Source organism: Mixophyes fleayi, chromosome 7, assembly GCF_038048845.1.
Source record: "Mixophyes fleayi isolate aMixFle1 chromosome 7, aMixFle1.hap1, whole genome shotgun sequence".
Classification (NCBI taxonomy): Eukaryota; Metazoa; Chordata; class Amphibia; order Anura; family Limnodynastidae; genus Mixophyes; species Mixophyes fleayi.
The window spans coordinates 46,262,618-46,284,311 of NC_134408.1; the positions used below are offsets into that span (position 1 = coordinate 46,262,618).

Genomic DNA, 21,694 nt, shown 5'->3' on the forward strand with positions numbered 1-21,694 from the left:
ATCGCTGCAAAATTAAAATAGTCTACTGAGATTTCATGTTCAGCTTTCCAAATATGTATTTTCCATATAACATCTCTAGCTCCTCTCTTCTTTATCTATATGGTTTCATGTAGGTAGAGCGTATGACATCTTTTGCATCTCTGCACACTACTTAGAATGCTTTGTGAAGACTGAGCTCTCGCTTGAGCAGATTGCTCCATGAATTGGTATTTTGTATTATCTAGGTTGGGAACATGTAGGAAGAACCATTTTTTTTTATATTTTTCTTGGTTCTCTTTAAAACTTAAATGTTATTTCCGTGCAACACTGCTCCAATTTGGTAACCGAGAGACCTTGACATATCTTGATTATAAATTGCCTGTTTATAGCAGGGTTCCATCAGTTACATTATTTTCTATCTGCTGCACATGCTGTGATTCATTTGTAAATACCAGTTAACACTTTGTACTGTATTTTGTAAGTCATACTGCATCATTTGTTTCATCTGCTGCAAATTTGTAAATGTGTAAGGGTGTTATTTACAGCATACTGTATATCAAATAATTAGTGACCCTGCTGATGCAAATGTGTCTCCTACATACTAAATTTACTGAAATGGGTAATGCTGCTGATAGAAAATGAGTGGTTGCTCTAAAATGTTATTTTTGCCTTATTAGCAGACTGCTCTATGGAAATTTGTTTATTGTGCTGCGAATTCTTATTACTCTATTGCTAAAACATACTAAAAGCACTTTATAGATGAGAAATATAGATGAGAAATATAAAGGTTCTCATACTAAGTAAATATTTGCATCTAGATTTTTCTGTCCTTCAACTCTAGGTCCCATGAGACTCCACAGTGCCATCGTTAGGCCCTCCTACTTGGCTGTTGCAGTTGTTAGACAGTTTTTAGCCTTGAAACCTAGAATTTTCTTTTTTTCTTTTTGGGGTATATTCAATTAGGTTCCGTGATCGCGGTAATGCGTGGAGTGTGCATTACTGAAGGTAATACCGTACTGCAAAAACATGGATTTTCCTTCACAACCCTATGAGGTACGAAGGAAAATCAGCGTTATTGATTTGCCGTGGATTACCTTTGCACCCCGTTCTGACCACGATCCCGGGACCTAATTGAATATGCCCCTTTCAGTTAAAAGCAATGTGCCACAGAGTGCTTCTGGAATGGCTCGCGAAGGCAGTCGGTTACTAAGCAAAATCGCAATTTTTCCCTCCACCCCATAGACGTGTGCAGGAAATCATGCAATGTTGGGATACCGTAATACCCGAAAATGTGCCCAGTCGGACATCATGGTGGCACATAGCCTTGAATTGAATTGGCCCCTTAAAGTCTCGTGCCTTTTATCATTCCATTCAATTTATTAAATGACTAATGCTGGAAAAAGCACAGATTTTTTTGGCATTAATGTTGTTGTAGTTGAATACCACTGTCATTATGGATCTTTATGGTGATGACGATATCAAGTGGCAAAAATTTCTGCTTGCTCTGAAATGCTAACGCCATCTATTACCTGCACTTTCAGATCACCTGGAAAGGACTCCTCAATGTACTGAGGACACAGCGCATGTGTGGACTTATCACCACGCATGTGCAATGACAAAGTGAATAGTGAAAAAGGGGATGATCAAAGCTTATCTTTATTTCAAGTGGGAAATATTTTAATTGTCTTTTAAGGTCATTTTTTTTTAAAGTACATCAGTTTACATTTGGGTTCTCTATGCGCATTCTGTATGGCCTGATTTAGAGTTGAATGTAAAGGTGCCCCATTTGCATTTTTCCATGTCTGCATATTGAGTTACATGCATCTTAAGGTTTGTGCAGCCTTAAATCTAGCGTATAGATGCATCCAGAGCAAAGATGCTACAATCATCAACAACTACAAAGCTTGCAGCCGATTTATGTGGGTGTAAATTTTACATCTAGTATCTCAAGATACGTGAACTGAAAATAAGACATATCTCTAAAGCATCTAGCAACTTACATCAGAACATGCTTACTATGCTGAACTTCCGTATTAACGACCCTGATCCTCCTCTCCAAGTTCAAAGTGCCACACATGCAACTCTAAACATAGATGCAAGGGGTGCCCATGCGCTATGTGTCCATTTTGCACCAGGGCATATCTTTAGGGTGTGCCAATGCACTTACATACAAAACTAAATCAAGTCCATAGTGCAAAGTTTGCATCTAGATGGAGCAAGGGATTGAATTAAGAGGACATTACAGACTTCTACCACATCTGGTATAAATTTTAGGCTAAAAACGCTTATGTTACTACATAAGGGGGTATATTTACTAAACTGCGGATAGCACGCATTAGTCAATCCCACAGCAGTGAGGAATGGCCCCTATCTCCCCAGTACTGCCATTAATTTTGCTAAATGATTGCTTATTTTGCAATGGGCACTATGTTGCTGGACAAATCTTTGTGCTGCCCTATAAAAATAGGTGCACAAACAATGCTAAGCCGTCATGATGTACACTCTCAAAGTGAGTGAAATTGTGTTAATAGAGACATAAAAAATATTCACCTCGTATAGCATTTGGTTGCTACATTTTGCATATTTCACTAACGGAATTTGGCCTTAACTGTTCCTAGCCTTACGCCATCCACATCACAGAGCTGACCAGCTCTATTCATAAAAAACACAAATTCTGCAAAATTTGAATTTGCAAATAGAGTGTGGAATGGCCTTTTGCAGAATGCCGAAGAAAAAGTAAAACTGGAAGACTCTATCACTGCCACTACCGTGAAAGATTTGAGTAAAATTCGGATTCAGTTTTGCTCATCTCTAAAGCTGGGTACACACTACAGAAAATGCATGCAATTATTGTGCAAATCACACGATAAACAAAGTGGTACATGAATAGCAATCCATGGTATTAGTCAAGCTCTGTCTTCTTTGTTTATAAAAAAAAAAAATTTCAAAAAAGTAGCCTAATCTGCTGCTAATAGTGTGGTTTATTTATTAATCCAAGTCATTTTCTTGGGATGTGGGAAAGATTGTTGTTAGAGCCTACAATGTTTTAATGAGTTCCTGTGTAAACACAGAGGGCCTGATTCATTAAGGATCTTAACTTGAGAAACTTCTTATTTCAGTCTCCTGGACAAAACCCTGTTACAATGCAAGGGGTGCAAATTAGTATTCTGTTTTGCACATAAGTTAAATACTGCCTGTTTTTTCATGTAGCACACAAATATCAACTTTAAATTTCAGTGTACAAATAAGCTATCAAGTATTTGTGTCCTTAATGAATCAGGCCGAGAGTCACTGTAATATTAAAGCAAACAACAGAGCACAATTCACCATTCACCTTAAGTTAATGACTATCTCCCATATGAACAGGGTATGTATGTGGCTGTGTTTGTGACATACATGTGTATGTGTCTATTATAAGACATGTAAAAAGACATTTTTTTTTTCCCTTGGTGTATAATAAATGTGCTAATTTAGTGATTTATGAAGAATGAAGAGGCAGCTCATTTGAAGCACTCTGCATTTTATACGCAATTATACATGATTATCTGCCTCCATTACTAGCTTTCTCTTCTAAGGACATTAGGTAGTGTATAATTGTAATTTCAAAGCAAAGGAATTTTCTAAATTGTCCATCCCATAACTGTAATGTATCTCTATTTGTCCTGTACCCATAACCACTTTTGTGCAGTAATCTTTTGTGATGTTAGCTTCAGTAAAACTACTCACTTAATGTCCTTTCCTGTCACTTATGCTTTATTGTGAATGAGGTAATGGTAAGCATTTATTGCACAAAAACAAATGCAGTCACCTCTAATTTCCTTTGAAAACAACTATTAGACTGAACTCCTGATCCAATATAAAATATCAGTCAAAACGCAATTGCTATTTGCAAAGCATATAAAGCAAAACATTAGATTATGTTACACTTTGATTCAGAAATGTGAAAGAGATTTGGAAAGTGTGGAGCAATAATGAATGGGACTCCACATAATAAATGTTTTGATCATGGCAAGTCCAAACACTTTAGTCACAGGAAAAGAAATGACTGCATATAACTAATAACAACTGTGAGAAGGAGGAAAGGAAGCCCGAAGCACTTGTCATGTGTTAAAGATACACTAACTTTTACTTCTTTGTGTTTTTAAATATAAATATTAAGAAATTACTTTTGATAATATTCATGTTGCAGGAATTTTCTTAGCATCCATAACAGTGTTACAAAGTAATCTCATTGTCACTGCATTCTTAAGGGGCACATTTATCAAAATGTCCCTGATATCGACAATAAATCTGAGTTTTTAACAATAAAATATCGGTGGGGCAACTGAACGATAATCATCAAAGCAATGCTGACCCAAAGCAATAAAATTGAACTTTGCCTGGTCAGTCTCAGCAGATTTGGGCTTCCAATTCCATTTGCAGTTTTGTTACTGGCTTTATAGGTTAATAGAAATATTTTATACTGCATTTGGTAAGGTACAGACAGCCAATGTAAGGACTGGCTGTAGTACGATAATAGTATGATATCTTTTTGTGAGCAAAATGAGTCTGACTGTTGTATTCAAAATAGATTAAAGTCATGATTGTCTGGTTAGTGGAAAACCAAAAAGAAGGATATTGCAATAGTCAATGCAAGATATTATTAGCATGTACTTTAAAGTTTTTGCAATGTTTTGTGTGAGATACGTACATGTTCTAGAGATGGTTCTTGGATGTATGTAACAGGATTTGGATACACACTGGATGTGGGGAAAAGGGACAATTCTGAGCCAAGGATGACACCTGGACAGCATGCTTGAGTGGTACAGTTTATTGTTGTGTTGTCAACAGAAATAGACATGTCATGTAAATAGTTTCTGTTAACTAGTGAACTCAGTTAAAAAATATTTAAATTGAGGTGGTGAGAGAACATCCAAGATTAAATAGCAGAAAGAGATTCAGTAATGTGGTCCAATGCAAATCCAAAGATCCAGACAAGAGAGATACATTTGGATGTGATCCACATAGAGATGACACTGAAAACCAAAAAAGCATATTGGTTTCCCAAGAGAAGCGGTATAGTTAGAGAGTTGCAGAGAGCCTTGGACTGTGCCTTATGGTAGTGATAGAGGAAGCAGAAAGGAAGAGGTCTATATAAACAAACACTGAAGAAGATGGATAATTAGAATAAGAACCAGGTTAGGACAGTGTCCTGAAGACCTAGGGAATGCAGCAATGTTATGACAAGTAACTGAACAGTACCAAATGCAGCTGAGATGTCAAGGTGAATTCAAAGCAAGTAGTGGTCTATAGATTTAGTAGTAATCAATTAATTGACCGCCTTGCAGTCTCTGTGGAGTGTTGAGAATGAAAGGCTGACTGAAGAAAGTCCAATGTGTTGCATGAAGAAAGGAAGCATGAGAAGAGAATGTAGGCAAGCCTCTCACGATGGTGGAGGTGCATGGGAGTTGAGACTGGATGGTAATCTTGGGAAAAATTTGGGTGGAAAATATTTTTTTTTCAGAATAGCGTTAATAACCACATACTTGCATAATGATGGAAAGGTTACAGTGAACATATAGAGATTACAGATGTTCGTTAAATCTGGTATGAGCTTGGGAGGCAACAAATGACAGATTTGTGAGGAGTTAGGGTCAAGTTGAAAGGAAGTAGAATGGGACATTTTTATACATGGCAGACATTGGGCCTGATTCATTAAGGAAAGTAAGTTTTTCTCCTGGACAAAACCATGTTACAATGCAAGGGGTGCATATTAGTTTACTATTGTGCACATACGTTAAATACTGGCTGCATTTTCATGTAGCACACAAATACTTGATAGCTTTATTTTTACACTGAAATTTATATTAAAATGAAAATTATAATCAAATCTAACGGTTAGGGTTACAATTAGGGTTACAGTTAGGTTTAATATTAGGGGTTCCACATACAGGCGCCTTAAAACTGACAATCTCACTGTGGCCATTTTAAGTGATGACAATTGCACTGCCTGTATTTTCTACAGTCGCAATTTATATTAGCAGTGTATCAGCCATGTCGGGCATGTTGTCTGTCTATTTAATGGTAAGTCTGTTATTCCTCCTTGTTGCCCTTATTGTAATCACCATTTTTATGTCAGTATAGCTATTGTCGCAATTATAACTATTGAATAAACATACCCCACCCAGCGAGATAGCATGTTCTTGTGTGCTGAGATCTGTAGAACTACAAGCACCAGCATGCCACAAGTGTGCACTGCAAGTGTTTCCCCTGTAATAAATGAAATAATGAGCACTGCCCCCTTTATAAAAGTAATAAAGGGAGTGCCCCCTAGGTGATCATGCTGTTTTTATCTAAAACCAGAAACTGCCCTTTAGAGGTCCGGGAGGCAGGTGAGTGTGTGGGGGCGGGGCTTGAAGAATCGCGGGGCCACAATGACGCACAGCGTCAATAAGCCCACCTCCTCCATTTAATTTGCAGAGTCGGCCGGGAAACGGGAGAATTGCCTGCTCTCCTGGGAGTCCGGGAGACCGACCCGGATTTCGGGAGTGGGAGAGTTGGCAAGTATGACATTAGTCCCCAGAATAAGTGTAATGAAGTGCACAGAACTAGCGTTGGTTTTGCCAGTTACACCACAGCCCACTTTTCTATCATAAGCAAGGAAACATTTTAAACTTTTAATTTCATGGATGCATTTTTTTAAAAAAATTTAGTCAACATGTACCATGTGCATATATATATTACGCGGTTCCATTATTGGATAATGAAATTGCACTAACAGAATGCCTGTTGTTAGGGGTTTTTTTTTCTTTCAGTTAATCCAGAAATTAATATTGTTGCACAGTAAACACACACAGTGCTTTCATCCCCAGTAAATAGCATGCTATATCACAGTATTTTATATAACTGTATGTCTATTATAATGAAAACACATTGCTTCCTTTGCTTGGTGATTTAAGTTGTTATCAATTTGCTTTAATGTTTATCTTCCTGCTGAGCTGTATGTACAGTTCTAGAAATATTGTTTTATGTAGGACTTTCAGCAATGCCCTACTCCTTACTTTATTACCAGAAACCTATGTATTCACCGTCAGGTTTAGAGCTCTCCAACTGCCAGCAATGTTCAGTAACATGGCACAATAAGCTGTTAATGACTGACACACTGTTTCTTTGGTGATGAATGTTCCTTTTCTATGGATAATACAGAGACATGCGGAACTGTTCTGCAAAGTATGTGCCTCATTCTGCATGTGGCTACATAATGTTGAACATTTTGCTGATGGAATTTGACCTTCAGTGTTTCCAGTCCGACCGCAACCACATCACGGTGCATAATGAATTGACCATTTCCTTTCTAGCTCTGTTCACAGACTATAAATGTACATTTTACACATAGAGTGTAGAATGGTATTGCATTCATGGAATGGTGAAGCAGAACTCCAAGATTGTTTTGCAAATTCTGCTACATGACACTTTGCTGCAAGATAATAGATCAGTTTGGACACGTTCCTAGTTAAAACAGACAATACTAACATGGCAGGTCTAGTTAGGACAGTCCATGGTTCAGTTTTTAGCGCTGTAATTTCCAGGTTGCTCACAGAATAGTGATAATATTTGGTATTATATTTCTGAAATTACGGGATGTTAGATGTCTAATGAAACCATTTGTTTTTTTCTGCAGATACGTCAAAGATGAATAATATTGTTCCAACATCTCCACACCTTCCACAGATGGCACATCCACATTCCTTTCCAACTATGGGACAGATTTCAAATCCATACGAGCAGCAGCCTCCTGGAAAGGAGCTTAACAAGTATGCTTCTCTCAAAGCTGTTGGTAAGTAATGGTCCTGCTGTACTTCAAGAAGAGTTATTATTTCAATAAATCCAGATACATGCTGCATGCCTGTACTGCAATTAGCTCACATGTTTGTGGTTTTTTATCTCAACATCCATGCAAACTACTTGCAATGAAGTCATGCAGAAAGTGTACATGTGTCCTGATTTTTTTTTTAGAGTGACTGCTAGTCCAAAGCTGTCTTTCAAAGACACCATTCAATAAAAGAATAGGAAATAAAAAAAATAAGTTTAAATGATCCCCCGGGCACCTTAAAATATTTATTGTGATGTGACCTGGGTAACTCTGCAGCAGGGGGCATACCTGGCTGAAGGGATTATCCAAGAGTCAGAGAGTCACATGATCAGCTCACATCCTACCTTGGGAGCAGCTTTTTGTCCAGGTACACCCCTTTGCTGCCGAATTCCCGTCTACATCACAATGAATATTCTGGATTGAATTGTCTCAAAATGCAGTCAACTGGATTACTGTGACACCACAGGTCCTAGTCCTGTGTATGAATCCACCTTTCAACACAGTTCATTGGTGCAAAGCAAGTCTTCCCAGCTGTCAGTCAAACTCCATCTCTTAGTTAGAGAGATGAAAGAGAGCATAGTGGACATATTAATTAAATAAGCACACCAATTATTTAATGTATATTGATTAGTTCCACAGTACACAGCTTTTGATATCTATTAATCGTAAATAGTGGTTTAGCTTGCCCTTAAGCTTAAATTGTATTATGATAATTAATTGTAGAACTTCCCATTTCCTATTTGTAGATGTTTTCACACATATTAAGCATTCCTCATCTATTTGTCTGTCCAGACCTTTCCAATAGAGTAAATTGACTTCAACCACTTGCAGAAAGAATACTAGCATTGGAAGTGCAATAAATTAAATAAGTGTGTGAGAAAACAATATTTTAGGTTCACCTCATATGGTTACCTCTGTGTTTATATGTCCTATACTTCATTCTAATCCTCTCCAATGCTTCTGGTGGCATCACTTGCAGTTCCATCTTTTCCATTGGGCATGATGGGCAGCTGCCCGGGGGCCCCACAAGCAAGGGGGCCCCATAGGCACGGCTCTTAATGAGAATAAATAATCCTGCAAAAGAAAAAAAACTGCAAAAAAAACCTTCAAGGGTCACTGAGCAAGTACATCTATCTATCTCTATCTCTATCTCTAAATATCTATATCTGTATCTGTATACATCTATATATCTATATCTATATCTAGGGGCCCTGGTGCACTGCTTTGCCCGGGGGCCCATAATGTTGTTAAGATGGCCCTGCTCACTTGCATATTGCCTTTGCTAAGCACCTCATTCTGGCACAAATGCTTATAACAAACATAATCCAATTGTAAGAATGTATAAAATAAAATAGTAATATAACAAAAAATAATATCTTAAACAGGTTAAATGATGAGCTAACTAGATGGATCGATTCGTTATTTTCTACTGTGAAATCCTATGTCTCTTTCGATGTTAACCCACATGATTCATTCTACTACAAAATAGGTGTTTATTTAGATGAAAGACATTCGCAATGTAGTTGATCAAGTTAATGTTTTGTTTATTCAGCTTGGTGACTGGTAATATATAATAACTTTTTATGTAACCTTGGAAGTTTGTCTTTGAAAATGATCCTGTTCTTTTTAAGAAAAGTGTAATCATGAAACAATCAAAACATTTAATAAGTGGAAGTAATTGTCCTTGCCAGTGTTCTGCAATTTGTACAAATGGATGCAATAAAATAAGATAATAATATGTACTTAAAATCGAATTCCAAGGTCAGGTAACTGTTTTTTTTATTGCTGTAAAATATTTCATTTTGTCTATTTGTTTGTTTGAAGGACACTTTTCTATGTGGTGTGTATAACAAAGACACAAAAATCCAACAATGTCATATATTCCTGTGTGTATCTACTGGGGTAGCAGCTTCCTGTTGGGCAACATTATCTGGCAACTAAGGGGGCTCATTTAGCTGCTCGCCCCCATGGAGCTGATACACGTGCTGCTAAGGGAACCGCTCCCTACTGCTGTCTCCTGAGAGTGAGGAGCAGACTGCACTCTTGGGGGAGCATGAAGGACCTGCTTCCCTCTGCTGGCTCCCATGAAAGTGATGAGCAGACCGCAGTCTTGGGGAGCTTGAAGGACCTGCTCCCCTCTGCTGTCTCCTGAGAGTCAGTAGAAGACTGCAGTTATGGAGAAGCCTAATGAGCTCCCTGCTGTGAGACCACCAACACCGCAAGGCATTTGAAGCCCTAGAATGATGTGCTCCATTTGATGTGGCATTTTAGGGCTCCAAAAAAAATTCTGCTCTGAGGGGAAGGGAACTCTTATGTTTCCTTCTTGTCTGAGTGTAGAGTGGCACAGGCCAGGTAAGGTAAGTGAGGGGAAAGTATGGTATGGTAGGTTGTCCCTTTCAGGGTCAAAGTAATCTTTTTTTGGTGTACATTATGATGCACCACTTTCGTGCAAGCCCTGAATGCAACCATTTTATGGGCTGATCTAGTTTTCACATAAATATAAGCCCACATTTCCTAGTGAATTGAAAAGCACTAGTCTGATGAATATACTGGTTAGGCCTGTAAAATAGCTACTTCTACAAAGTGTCATTTTAGTGAGCCAACCAGGACACATTAGACCTTGTCCCCAATCTATCCAGAGACCATGTCCCTTTCTTGATAGGTCATTCAATTTTTTGGGGACAAATTGTAGACTGTTTCATAAAAATCGCGACTAATTTAGTTGATTGATGGTAAAAATGCAATATGTTAAGATTAATTGAGCCCAGGTTATTGCAGATAGAAAAAGTGTTAAAAGCAGAATCAGACTATTTTCAACGTCACTTGTTCCTATTGAATGTGTAGGCAGCGGTTCCACATATATTGGACCAATCCACAAAATGTCTGCCACTATTGTTTGTAAGCAATAAGTGTACTTCAATCCGACCTGGACTGAAACATTACTAAAAAGTTATAAAAGTACAGTCAAATACAGTTAAATAGTTTATGCAAAACACATTTAAAGATGTCCAGTTACTCTGTTTACATATCAGTCTTTTCATTGAATGAGTTGTACACAAAAAAACAATGTAAATCTGCTAAATGTGCTAATTTACTGCCAATGCATAGCAACGGGGCCCAGTTCTTATTAGACTACACAATCACATACAAATCAGACTAACACCACATACCATTACCTATGTTTTATCTACACAGCATTGCAACATTATTACAAGGCATGCATTTATGTAACACTATCCATACCAAACCAAAGTCTTCACTATTAAAACCAACACAAGCTATAAATAACTCTTGTACTAAACTCAGACACTTCCGTTCACATTTACCATCTGTATAAATGATTATTCATTCTCATATACTCTACACATATGCCTCCATATTCAACCATCTTCCATTCAACAACACATTACAACATTTATAATTCAAGACTCACTCACCTTTCATTCATTCCTTTCAAAAACTCCATCATTCTTACTTGTCAGGGCCTGTGAAGGCTGTCAGGGAGCTTACTTCCCTGCATGACCACCTAGGAGCTATGGCTGCATGTCTAGTCTGGCTGGGGAACAGAGCACGAAGAGAGAGTTTCTCCTTTTATCACGTGTAAACCTTTTTTTGTGGGCAGAGTTTACCTTTTCCACAGGAAACTGCTCACAGCATTCATATGCTAATTACTGACCAACTGAACAAGACTTGTTTTGTGCAAAGCCAGTGTGCTCATTCAATTGTGGCTGAATCTTTTATATGTTATGTTCATATATAAAATAATAGATTATTTATATACTCTTCAGCACAAGCTTTCAAATATTTTAGTTTCCAAAGTGACTTTATTTGCAATCTTAGCTTCTGCATATGTTCTGTACTTCCAAACTGCCCCACATTATTCATTTATAAAGCACAACCATGATATGAATGATTTACTGTTCATTTCAACTACTCCAGGACTCCATTACAATACTTGCCCCAACTTCAGAACCTTTCACTGGAAAACAGTAATGCACGTGCACTATGAACTGGTTTAGAAACTCAAAGTGGGAGGTCTTTACACACGTGGGGCCTGATTCACTAAGGAATGTAAATGCCAATACTTGCCCCATTTTGCGTAACATCACTCTGTGCATTCTCAGAACCGGACCATACGCCAATCAACACAGCAATATCCAATTATTCTTCGAGTGTAAAGGACCCTTACTTCACCCTATGGGCGGGGAGGGGTCTCGGCATATGCACATAGTCAATATGCAGTAAAAGGGTGCCAAGGTCGAGCACACGCAGCAACATTTGATTCAAGCTTTGGGCATCTCAAAGGTACATGTTTTTTTGTCATATCACTGGCACTATCTACAGGTCAAGTGTAAGTGCTGATTACTAGTGATGACGATCGCGTTTGCATGCTAGAACATGCGTTTACAATCAGGGACAACTATAAAAATGCATTTTATGAACAGTAGACATTCATAACATCCATATAAATGTATTTTATGTAAGAAAAAAAATAATAATTTTTTTTTTAATGCTTTATTTATTGGCTATATTATTAATAGGTGACATTGCTTGAATTGTTTTTTCTTTTTAATTTTGGGGGATTTTATATTCTACATATGTATAGGACATATCCTGCAGTGTATTGTCTGTTAGAGCAGAGCGCACCTAGACCCGTATTCAACAACAGGCAGATCTTCAGATCCGCTCCTAGAAAAAAAACGCAGAAATTACATTCATTTTGTGTGCCTTAATGAATCAGGCCCATGATCTCTGTTAGCATTTATTTTATACAGTTGACTACCCCTGAAGGGAGCTGAAGACGGTCTCCCACACTGTAACCATGCAAAAAGAACCACTACTCATGCCTACCATTGACTTAAAATGCCCATCTGTCATCACACAAAATAAACTTTATGTATTTAAACAAATATAAATATATATATATGTGGTACTTATTATTGAGCTGATATGTATTAGTGTAATTTAATAAGTACAGAGATAAGTAATGTTTTAACTCACCTTCTTCAATTTACTGCTAGAGTCTAGTTCGTAATCTCATTGAAGAAAATTGTAGGAAGTGGAGCTGTTAAGGATAAGGGATCCCTGAAATGAAAGTCAGTGCCGTAGTTAGTTATTTAAGGGTTATGTGGGCCTTATTATCCCAGGGTAATATTTACCACTTTATCTTTATGACTAAAGTTCATTATTAAGAAAGAAAATTCCTTATGGATTTGTTGTTAGCCAAGGTTAAGTATGTTTCAAGGATATTTTATTTCTCAAGTTTAGCAATCCTGTGGTCAGCTAATTACAGTTCACTCATTACCATCGCATAACATATGATTCATTAGGATGTGTGAAATCTATTCTATTCTTACACCACCGGTTGCCAGTGAAAATATAAAACCATTTGTAAACTAGTGGAGCAGAGGAATTTTTGAACATATAAGGATACAATTTATTTGACATAAGAGGAGGAAGTAATGGCGAGTGCAGTTATGGAGGTTTAGTTTACAGTAGATGGGTTTAGATGACTCTGGTACAGATGAAACCTGTTAACCGCCAGCACACCCAAAGGAGGTTTTGGTTAGAGCACGGTAAAGTGAGCCTATGTCTGGGAAATAGAAAATATAATATATATATACTCAGAGTAAAGTTGTAGTTCAAAAATGGACAACGCATTTAATGAGCGTGGAAAAGATGCATTGAAGCTAGAAATTAATTATATAGATTATATAAGATATAATTGGGAATTTTTATGAAAACTACTACGCATTCAAAAGGCGTTATAAACCAAAGCGTTTACCTTCACCATTTAAGATTAAACACAATAACTAAAGATGCCGGAAACATTGCTTTCTAAACCCTGGTACAAATACATGTAACAAACATAATGCAATTGAATGGATTTATATAATAAAATAATAAATTAAAAAATAAGCAATGAAACAAGCTATACTGGTATGTGGAGAAAAGTAGGTGGATCAATTGGTCATTTTTCTGCTTTAAAATTTTGTGTTTCTTTGGATGCTCTACCACAGGTAGGATTCATTCTTCTACAAAATAGTTGGTTATTTCGATAAAAGGCATTGACAACTTAATGTGACTAGTGCCTGAAAATATAGAAGAATGTTTTATCTAACCTTGTAATACCACTTTCATACTGCCGCCCCGGCAATATCCCGGGTTGTTAACCCGGGATATTGCCGGGGCACAGGGCAGTATAGATCAGAAGATTCCCGGGTCGGACGGGTTCATACTGCACCTGCCCGACCCGGGTTTTAGAAAAAAAAAAGTGAAAAAAAAGATTTTAATTACTAAAAAATACAAAACAAATGTTTACTTAACTTATTTTCAGCCAGCGGTGTCTCCGGTGCGTTGCCGGCTTGTTTTGTATTTTTTAGTAATTAAAATCTTTTTTTTTTACTTCCCAATTTTTTTTTTTACAGTATGAATGGTGAGACCCGGGAATTACACGGGTTGCACCATTCATACTGCAGGCGAGCGGGGTCCAACACGGGAATTACCCCTCGCAAAATCCCGGGTCTAAGTCCCGGGATTTTAGACCCGGGATTTTGTGGTTGGACTATTCATATTGCACCAAGACCCGGGTTTTTCAGCGTGCCTCTGCAAAAACCCGTTTTTTTGGTGCAGTATGAATGGGGTATAAATCTGTTTTTCAAAACGATCCTGCTCTTTTTAAAGAAAATGTAAAAATGTAACAATGAAACATTTAATTGGAAATATTGCCCTTGTCAGTGTTCCACAATACGTTTCTAAACAATTACATAAAATTATTCTTTGAACATGCCTAAGCTATTGGTTATTGTTCTTGCTTTTCAGTCATCTATTGACTCTAAGTGCATACCTCTCTACATTTAAAAGTGCAATAATAGGGGGGGAGAGGAATAATTCTACCAACCACGTCCACATTTTTTGACGACCACACCTATATTCCGTTAAGTATTTTTTACATTTTGGATCCACGAGCTGCATCAGTATTGCAAAATCAGACCTATTGAGAGATAGGGAGAGATTGTCAGTGGCGTTTTTCAGTATTCTAAGGGCATAACAATAATACTACCCTGACACATTATCATCTCAGGTATATTTAATTCAAGCAAGTTCTTACAGTTCTTTCTATAAGTAACTATTGTTTCTTCAATCTGGCAGACCTTCCCCTGACTGCAACATTTGTTATGCAAAAGTCTGCCACCATTTTTCTTCTATTAACCCATCATGCTGAATGCATGTGCTTGAAATATCCAAGCATATGTGTACGCACAAAACAGAATATGTCACCTAGCACACTCAGATCTGCAGAAGCATAAGTTAAATGTACGGTTAAAGACAAACATTACACACCCCAAACAAACAGGTGGAAACTGGTAGGATAAAATGTTGGAGCATGTGTTCAATTCAAATTTGCATTTAAATAGTTTCTCTTCATAATCATAGGTAGCAACTGTTTGCAGGTAAAAGTAAATTTGAAAAAAAATATTGTTTGCCATTTTCAGGATATATTTCAGGAGCTACAATAGGACTTTTATGTAAGTGCTGCTGACATATACTTTGAATTGCTTTATCTCATTAATTTTGGTCATAAAAGCAAAGAATTTGACAACAACCACAAACCATTTGGTCCATTTAGTCTGCTCATTTTGTATCCAGGTTTTTAGGTCTCATATTTTATTGAACAGATCTTATTATACGCCTGGTTGAATCATTTTAAAAACAATAACAACATTTTGTTGATGGTTTATTTGGTATATTATTACCATTTACTGTAGCTTTAATATCTGCGAGCCTTGACCTTCATGCGTTCTGTTCTCAAACAAAAGAGGAAACACTAAATGTGAATTGCATTTTGAATAATAAACAGCAAGGGCAGCTACTTGGTTTTTATCTTACAGCTATTGTACCATTTAGCTTACTGCCCAATACAGTAAAGAAACTCAGACATGACCTGAAAACACTTAGGCCTCCTTCATCCAAACATTCTATGCAATTGTAGGTACTTATGTAATTATTTATGAACCTGTTCATGTACAATGACTGATTTACTTGAATACAGTTCAACAGTACAAAAGCTTGTTTTATACAATGACTATACTTAATGTGTGCTTCATATCCAAATAACACTTTTTTAAAAAATACAGTATTGAAAATACAAGGACTATTAAAGGAATGTTTTCAGCGAACACTGATGCATGACATGGGGTACATGCCAATGCAGCTGGGTGGGACCAGTTCAGGGGTGCACGCAGGATTGTCGGGGGGAAGTTTCACCCCCTGACCCCCCCTCCAAAAAAACCACACACGAGAGCACTGCTGCGCTGTCCTACACAGCAGCCACGGCGCTGTCAAAGAAGTGTCCGCGGCGGTGCTGTATACAATACAAGAAGTGTCCGCGGTGGTGCTGTATACAATACAAGAAGTGTCCGCGGCGGTGCTGTATACAATACAAGAAGTGTCCGCGGCGGTGCTGTATACAATACAAGAAGTGTCCGCGGCGGTGCTGTATACAATACAAGAAGTGTCCGCGGCGGTGCTGTATACAATACAAGAAGTGTCCGCGGCGGTGCTGTATACAATACAGCACCGCCGCGAAAGCTTCTTTGACAGCGCCGCGACTGCTGTATAGGACAGTGCAGCTATGGTGGGCACTTAGCTAGCGGAGGGGGGGGGGTTTCTGGAGACCCAGAAACCCCCCCTGATGCGTCACTGTAGTTAGGTGCAGTTTAACTTTTGTAGTACTAAGCATGGGTGTGACAAAAAAACAAAAAAAGACAGACTTTGATATACACAAACCTGTTTTCGCAAGAATACACACATTTTTATGTGGATTCCCACACACTATTTGTCCGACAAACGTGACTATTTGGGACATGCTAAATTTTGATTCTGGGTATTTTAGGGAGGTCTCCTGCATTGATTAGCATAGTCAGGTTCGTAGGGACCTAATTTTTTGTCCCACTATGGTTGAGGTCCTCACAGTGTTAGTATGTAAACAGATTAATGTCCTCACAAGTATAGGAATACAAGTACACACACACTTTCTCTCTTACCAATCCACATCTGACGCACCACTTTGCAATTTCCTACACTGACTGCCTGTGTCCTCTAGAATCCAATTCAAATTACTCACCTTCACTTAATAAGACTTCTGCAAACTACCCCTTCATATATTTAAAATCTCCTGCCCATTTAGATCTAGGTCTATCTTGCTCCTTGCCTCATCTCTGCCTCTCCTGTCTGATCAAATTCTCCCACAGCCTTCAAATCTTCAAACAAACAATGAAAACCCATCTCTTTTTTAGAACTTACTCACATTAATGCACCCTCACAACATTCCCCCTCATTTGACTTGTGTCCTCTTCCAATAAGAATATGAGCTCTCTAGTGAGCATGACCTTTCCTACTCTATTTTTTCATGCCTGCATTTGCAAGCTATTGATTGACAGACTCTCACACAGCCTTCACATTTGTCAGACGCCGCCCCCACACTTCCCCTAGGTGCAGGGGACGTCTGTCTGTCTTTCTATAATGTGCACCTGCTGTTGCCTAGCAATGGGATGCTCTTCCAGTATCTGCAGTTTCGATGCACACGCATGCACAATGGTTTAGTTGCGCTAATGCAAGCTAGTGGCTATTCAGTATTACTACTGTGACAAAATCTTTAAATGCTATATGAAAACCCATCTCTTTATTAGAGCTTACCCTTCTCCCACCTATACTACCCACACTAGTGCACCCTAACAGCTATGCCAGTCTCCACTCTGAGCCACACTTGTTTCTTTTGTTTCAGTTGTGCTTTCTTCCAATTGGCTCTCTTATGGGCAGGGCCCTCCCTACCTTTTGTTTTCATGTTTGCATTTCTTTTGTATATCTTGTATGTCCCTGTTTTATATATGTCCAGTTTTTCCGACTGCCGGAGCACTGCAGGCCCTGAAAAATCAACGATAATAGTGATAATAGGGTTAATTTCACCAATTAACCTTCCAGTATGTATATGGGGTATGGGAACAAACTCTTTCACCTGGAATAATATGATATAAACAAGGGGAGAACATACAAACTCTGGCCAGATAGGGACCTGACTGGAATTGAACACTATGCTAACCACTGTGCCACCGTGCTGCCCAGTATATATCAAAGAATGTGTAGTACTGTAGTTTTTCAACTTGTATCAGATCCCTCTTGTACACTGTCCTTAAAAGTGTGCGTGGTGCCTTAACATTCTAATGACGTGTGGAGGTAATACTTTACCTTTTAACTGAGATACAATAGAATATCAGCTTAACACTGAATCACATATCTAAAAAATGTCATTTTGAAGCTTACTGGTCCTTTAACTATATCTGCATAGGCCTAAATGCAATGTAAATAAGGATTTACTGTAAACTATAAATGAAAAAGGGGTACAAAATGAGAAGAAAGACTGTCCCTATGGAAGAGGACTTTCAGACCAGGGCTGTGTTTAAAACTTGTCTTGCCCTTTGACATTGAGAATGAACACTTCCTAATTATGAAAGTGGGTTCAAGAAAGTGGCAATGTTGGGCCCCCGGAGGTTAAGTGTTTAAACACTTAACCCGACATTGCCACTTTAAATTCAGATGAATACAAGTCGCTATGACAGTAAACAGTAGTGCCGGACACCTCTTCAATCGATATCACTTGCGGTCAGCATTCGGGTCCATCGGTGATGTTCAGAGTCACGTTAAAGGTAAGTCTATAAATATTAACATCGCTTTTTAGAACTTTTGTGGTTTTTTTTGTAGGTGAAGTGGGTGTCGGATTTTTGTAACCCAAAAAACCGTACCCCACCCCTCCCTGGTGTGGCACGGACAACTGTGACCTTTTACTGTCTCTCCTGCCTATTCATCACGTCTGCCCCTTGGCATGAGAGATCATCTGCGTTTCCATGTTCTGCGCCCTTCTGGTGCTGAATGGGGAAGTTATATTGCTGCAAAATTAAGCTCCTTCTTAACAGCTTTCCCATTATCCCCAGAAACTCTGTTCAGCCAGCTTAGAGGATTATGGTCTGTGATAACAGTGAAATTCCATCCATACAGGTAAGGCTGTAGCTTTTGCAGTGCCCACACGATGGCTAGGCACTCTTGTTCAATGGTAGCATTTATCACCTCTCGGGGGAGTAGTTTTCTACTTAGGAAAATGATAGGGTGTTAAGGACAGCTCCTAGTCCATAGTTAGTCATTGTCGGTCTGTACTATAAGCCTCCATTTGAAATTTGGGGCCTGTAGAACAGGGGACTGAGCCAACGCAGTTTTCAAAGCTGTAAATTCATTTCCACAATCCTGTGTCCAATTAAGCACCTGTGGTAATTTCTTTTTTGTTAAGTCAGTCAGAGGTTTGGCGAGGGTACTATAATGGCGCACAAATTTTCTATAATATTCAGCTGTACCTAAGAAAGACATGACTTGCTTTTTCATGGTAGGAGTCGGCCATGCAGTAATAGCCTCTACCTTGCCTGACTCAGGGCGGAGGGTACCTCCCCCTACATGGTGCCCTAAGATCTGCACTTCACGCATGCCAAACTGGCACTTCTCTGGCTTGATAGTCAGACATGCCTCTGTAATTCGGCCTAACAAACTTTTCAGATGGATCAGGTGCTCCTCCCAGGTCTGGCTGAACACCAGAATGTCATCCAGGTAGACAACCGCATGTCCCTCCTGGTCCTCTAGCAGGTCATTGACCAGGTGCTGGAAGGATGTAGGGGCATTTTTCATTCCAAAGGGCATGACCAAAAACTCAATAGCCCAAATGGGGTGATAAATGTGGACCGCTCACGGGCCTCGGGTGACAATGGGATATGCCAGTATCCCCTACTAAGATCCAAGATGGTGATGTAACATGCATGGGCAAGCTGATATAACAATTCATCTAACCTAGGCATAGGATAAGCATTAAACACTATGGCATCATTCAACCTCCTATAGTCTACACATTACCGGGTGCCCCCACATTTTTTGGGAATCAGGATGACTGGGGCAGCCCAAGAACTGCAAGACTTTTGAATTACCCCTAACTGCAGCATCTCATCGATCTCCCTCTTAATAGCTTGAAGCACTTCTAGGGAAGTACGATATGCTGGCTGTCTGAAGGGGGTCTGGTTGCATGTGTCTACATGATGTGTGACTAAGTGTGTTTTTCCAGGTTTCCCTGTGAAATAAGACTGATAAGGCCTTAGTATTTCAGCGACCTGCCCTAATTGATTGTCAGACAGCTCTACACTGCAGTGAGCATCTGCTAGGGACGCCCCCCCCCCCTCTAGCAATAGATGCTAAATCCACCAAGGGGTCAGATTCCTGATCACTTTCAGGCAAGCTCCACATGGCTAATATACAAGCTTCCCTGCCATGATAAGCTTTGAGCATGTTGATGTGATAAACCTTCCGCCTCTTATGGCCCTCCTCTTTTGCCACTACATAATTGATGACTCTCCCAGGCAGCCTACAACTTGTTCTGCCGCATAGGGATCAGATCCAGAACCTTTTGCCCCACCTCACATATGCGTTCTTTCGCATTGCGGTCATACCACATCTTCTGCTTTGCCTGCGCAGCTTTCAAGTTGATCTGTGCCATCCCCATTAAGGACTGCAAATTTTCCCTGAGCTGCACTACATAGTGTACCACTGACGTGTCTGGAGTGATCAATTTCCCTTCCAACTCTTTCCTAATCAAATCCAATACGGCGTGCACCTGGTGCTCATACACGAGTTCAAAGGGTGAGAAGCCAGAGGATTCCTGCGGTACCTCGCGGTATGCAAAGAGGAGGAGCGGCAGGAGCCTCACCCAGTCTCTTCCCTGCAACTCCACAAAAGTCCTAAGCATTTGTTTTAGGGTGCCATTAAGGCGCTCGCACAGCCCTTTGGCCTGCGGGTGATACTGGGAAGTAATTAAATGATTCACCTGCATCTCTTTACAGAAACTCTGCATGAGGTTTAACATGAACTGGGTACCTTGATCAGTTTACATTTCTTTTGGGAACCCCACCCTGGATAAAATAGTTATGAGGGCATCTGCTACTTTGTCTGAGCGAATGGAGGAAAGAGCTACTGCCTCTTGGGTACTGTCAAAGTCGTATAATTTGATGAAAGTATATTGATTAATGTTGTTTTACCGTGCGATTGCGATCAGTATGCCACGTGTTACGTGTTATGGCGCAATCGCGCGATAAGTCACGCACGCATACACTCCCATTTACACATTCATATATATATATATTTCATATTTATAATGGTTCCACTCCACAGTCGTTTATGAGCAGATGTTATTTGGTTTATAGTTATATATTATAAGGTTATATGTACACTTTAGTGATATTTTAAGTTCAGGTCACAGGAAGCATGTCATGTTTGGTAGCATTCTAATCCGCTATTTATCCGCAATTGTCCAGTTTATTCGCCGAAAGGATCGCACATTGCGTGTGCTGGTTATCAATGATAGGGAATAAATGATTAGACTGATATTGTCTGTGTAATGCTAATAGACCAGTTTGGACTAGTTCTTGGCGGGAACATTAGTATTCATCATCTGGAGAGCTGACCCCCACCCTTGGAATGCTGACCCCCACTCTTGGATGGGGTTGTTTGAACTGACCTATGGACTACATTACACTGGACCTTCCAGGAGCCTGAACCTATGGAAACTTGTCAAACAAGTCACCTGTATTCTCTTCACTGTATTACTAAATGTATATATGCAGCTCCCTGGAATCAGCTAAGCAGTCACACTGACCACAGTCTTCAGGACTGAAGGACTGTCTAGCTGGATCCAGCAGAGAGTGCAGCTGAGTGCAGCGTATATATGTATGTATCAGGTATCGCCTGTACTGTTCTTATTTATTGAACTGCTAAACT

The 21,694-nt window shown here is 39.1% G+C and overlaps 1 protein-coding gene across 1 annotated transcript in view; it reads left to right on the top strand.

The window, feature by feature from the left end:
* SHISA9 (shisa family member 9) overlaps positions 1-21,694 on the top strand; it is a 279,534-nt gene that overhangs the window by 236,863 nt on the left and 20,977 nt on the right. The window contains exon 3 of the mRNA XM_075179782.1: positions 7,640-7,795. Coding sequence (XP_075035883.1) covers positions 7,640-7,795 — 156 coding nt within the window. The remainder of the gene's footprint in view (positions 1-7,639; positions 7,796-21,694) is intronic.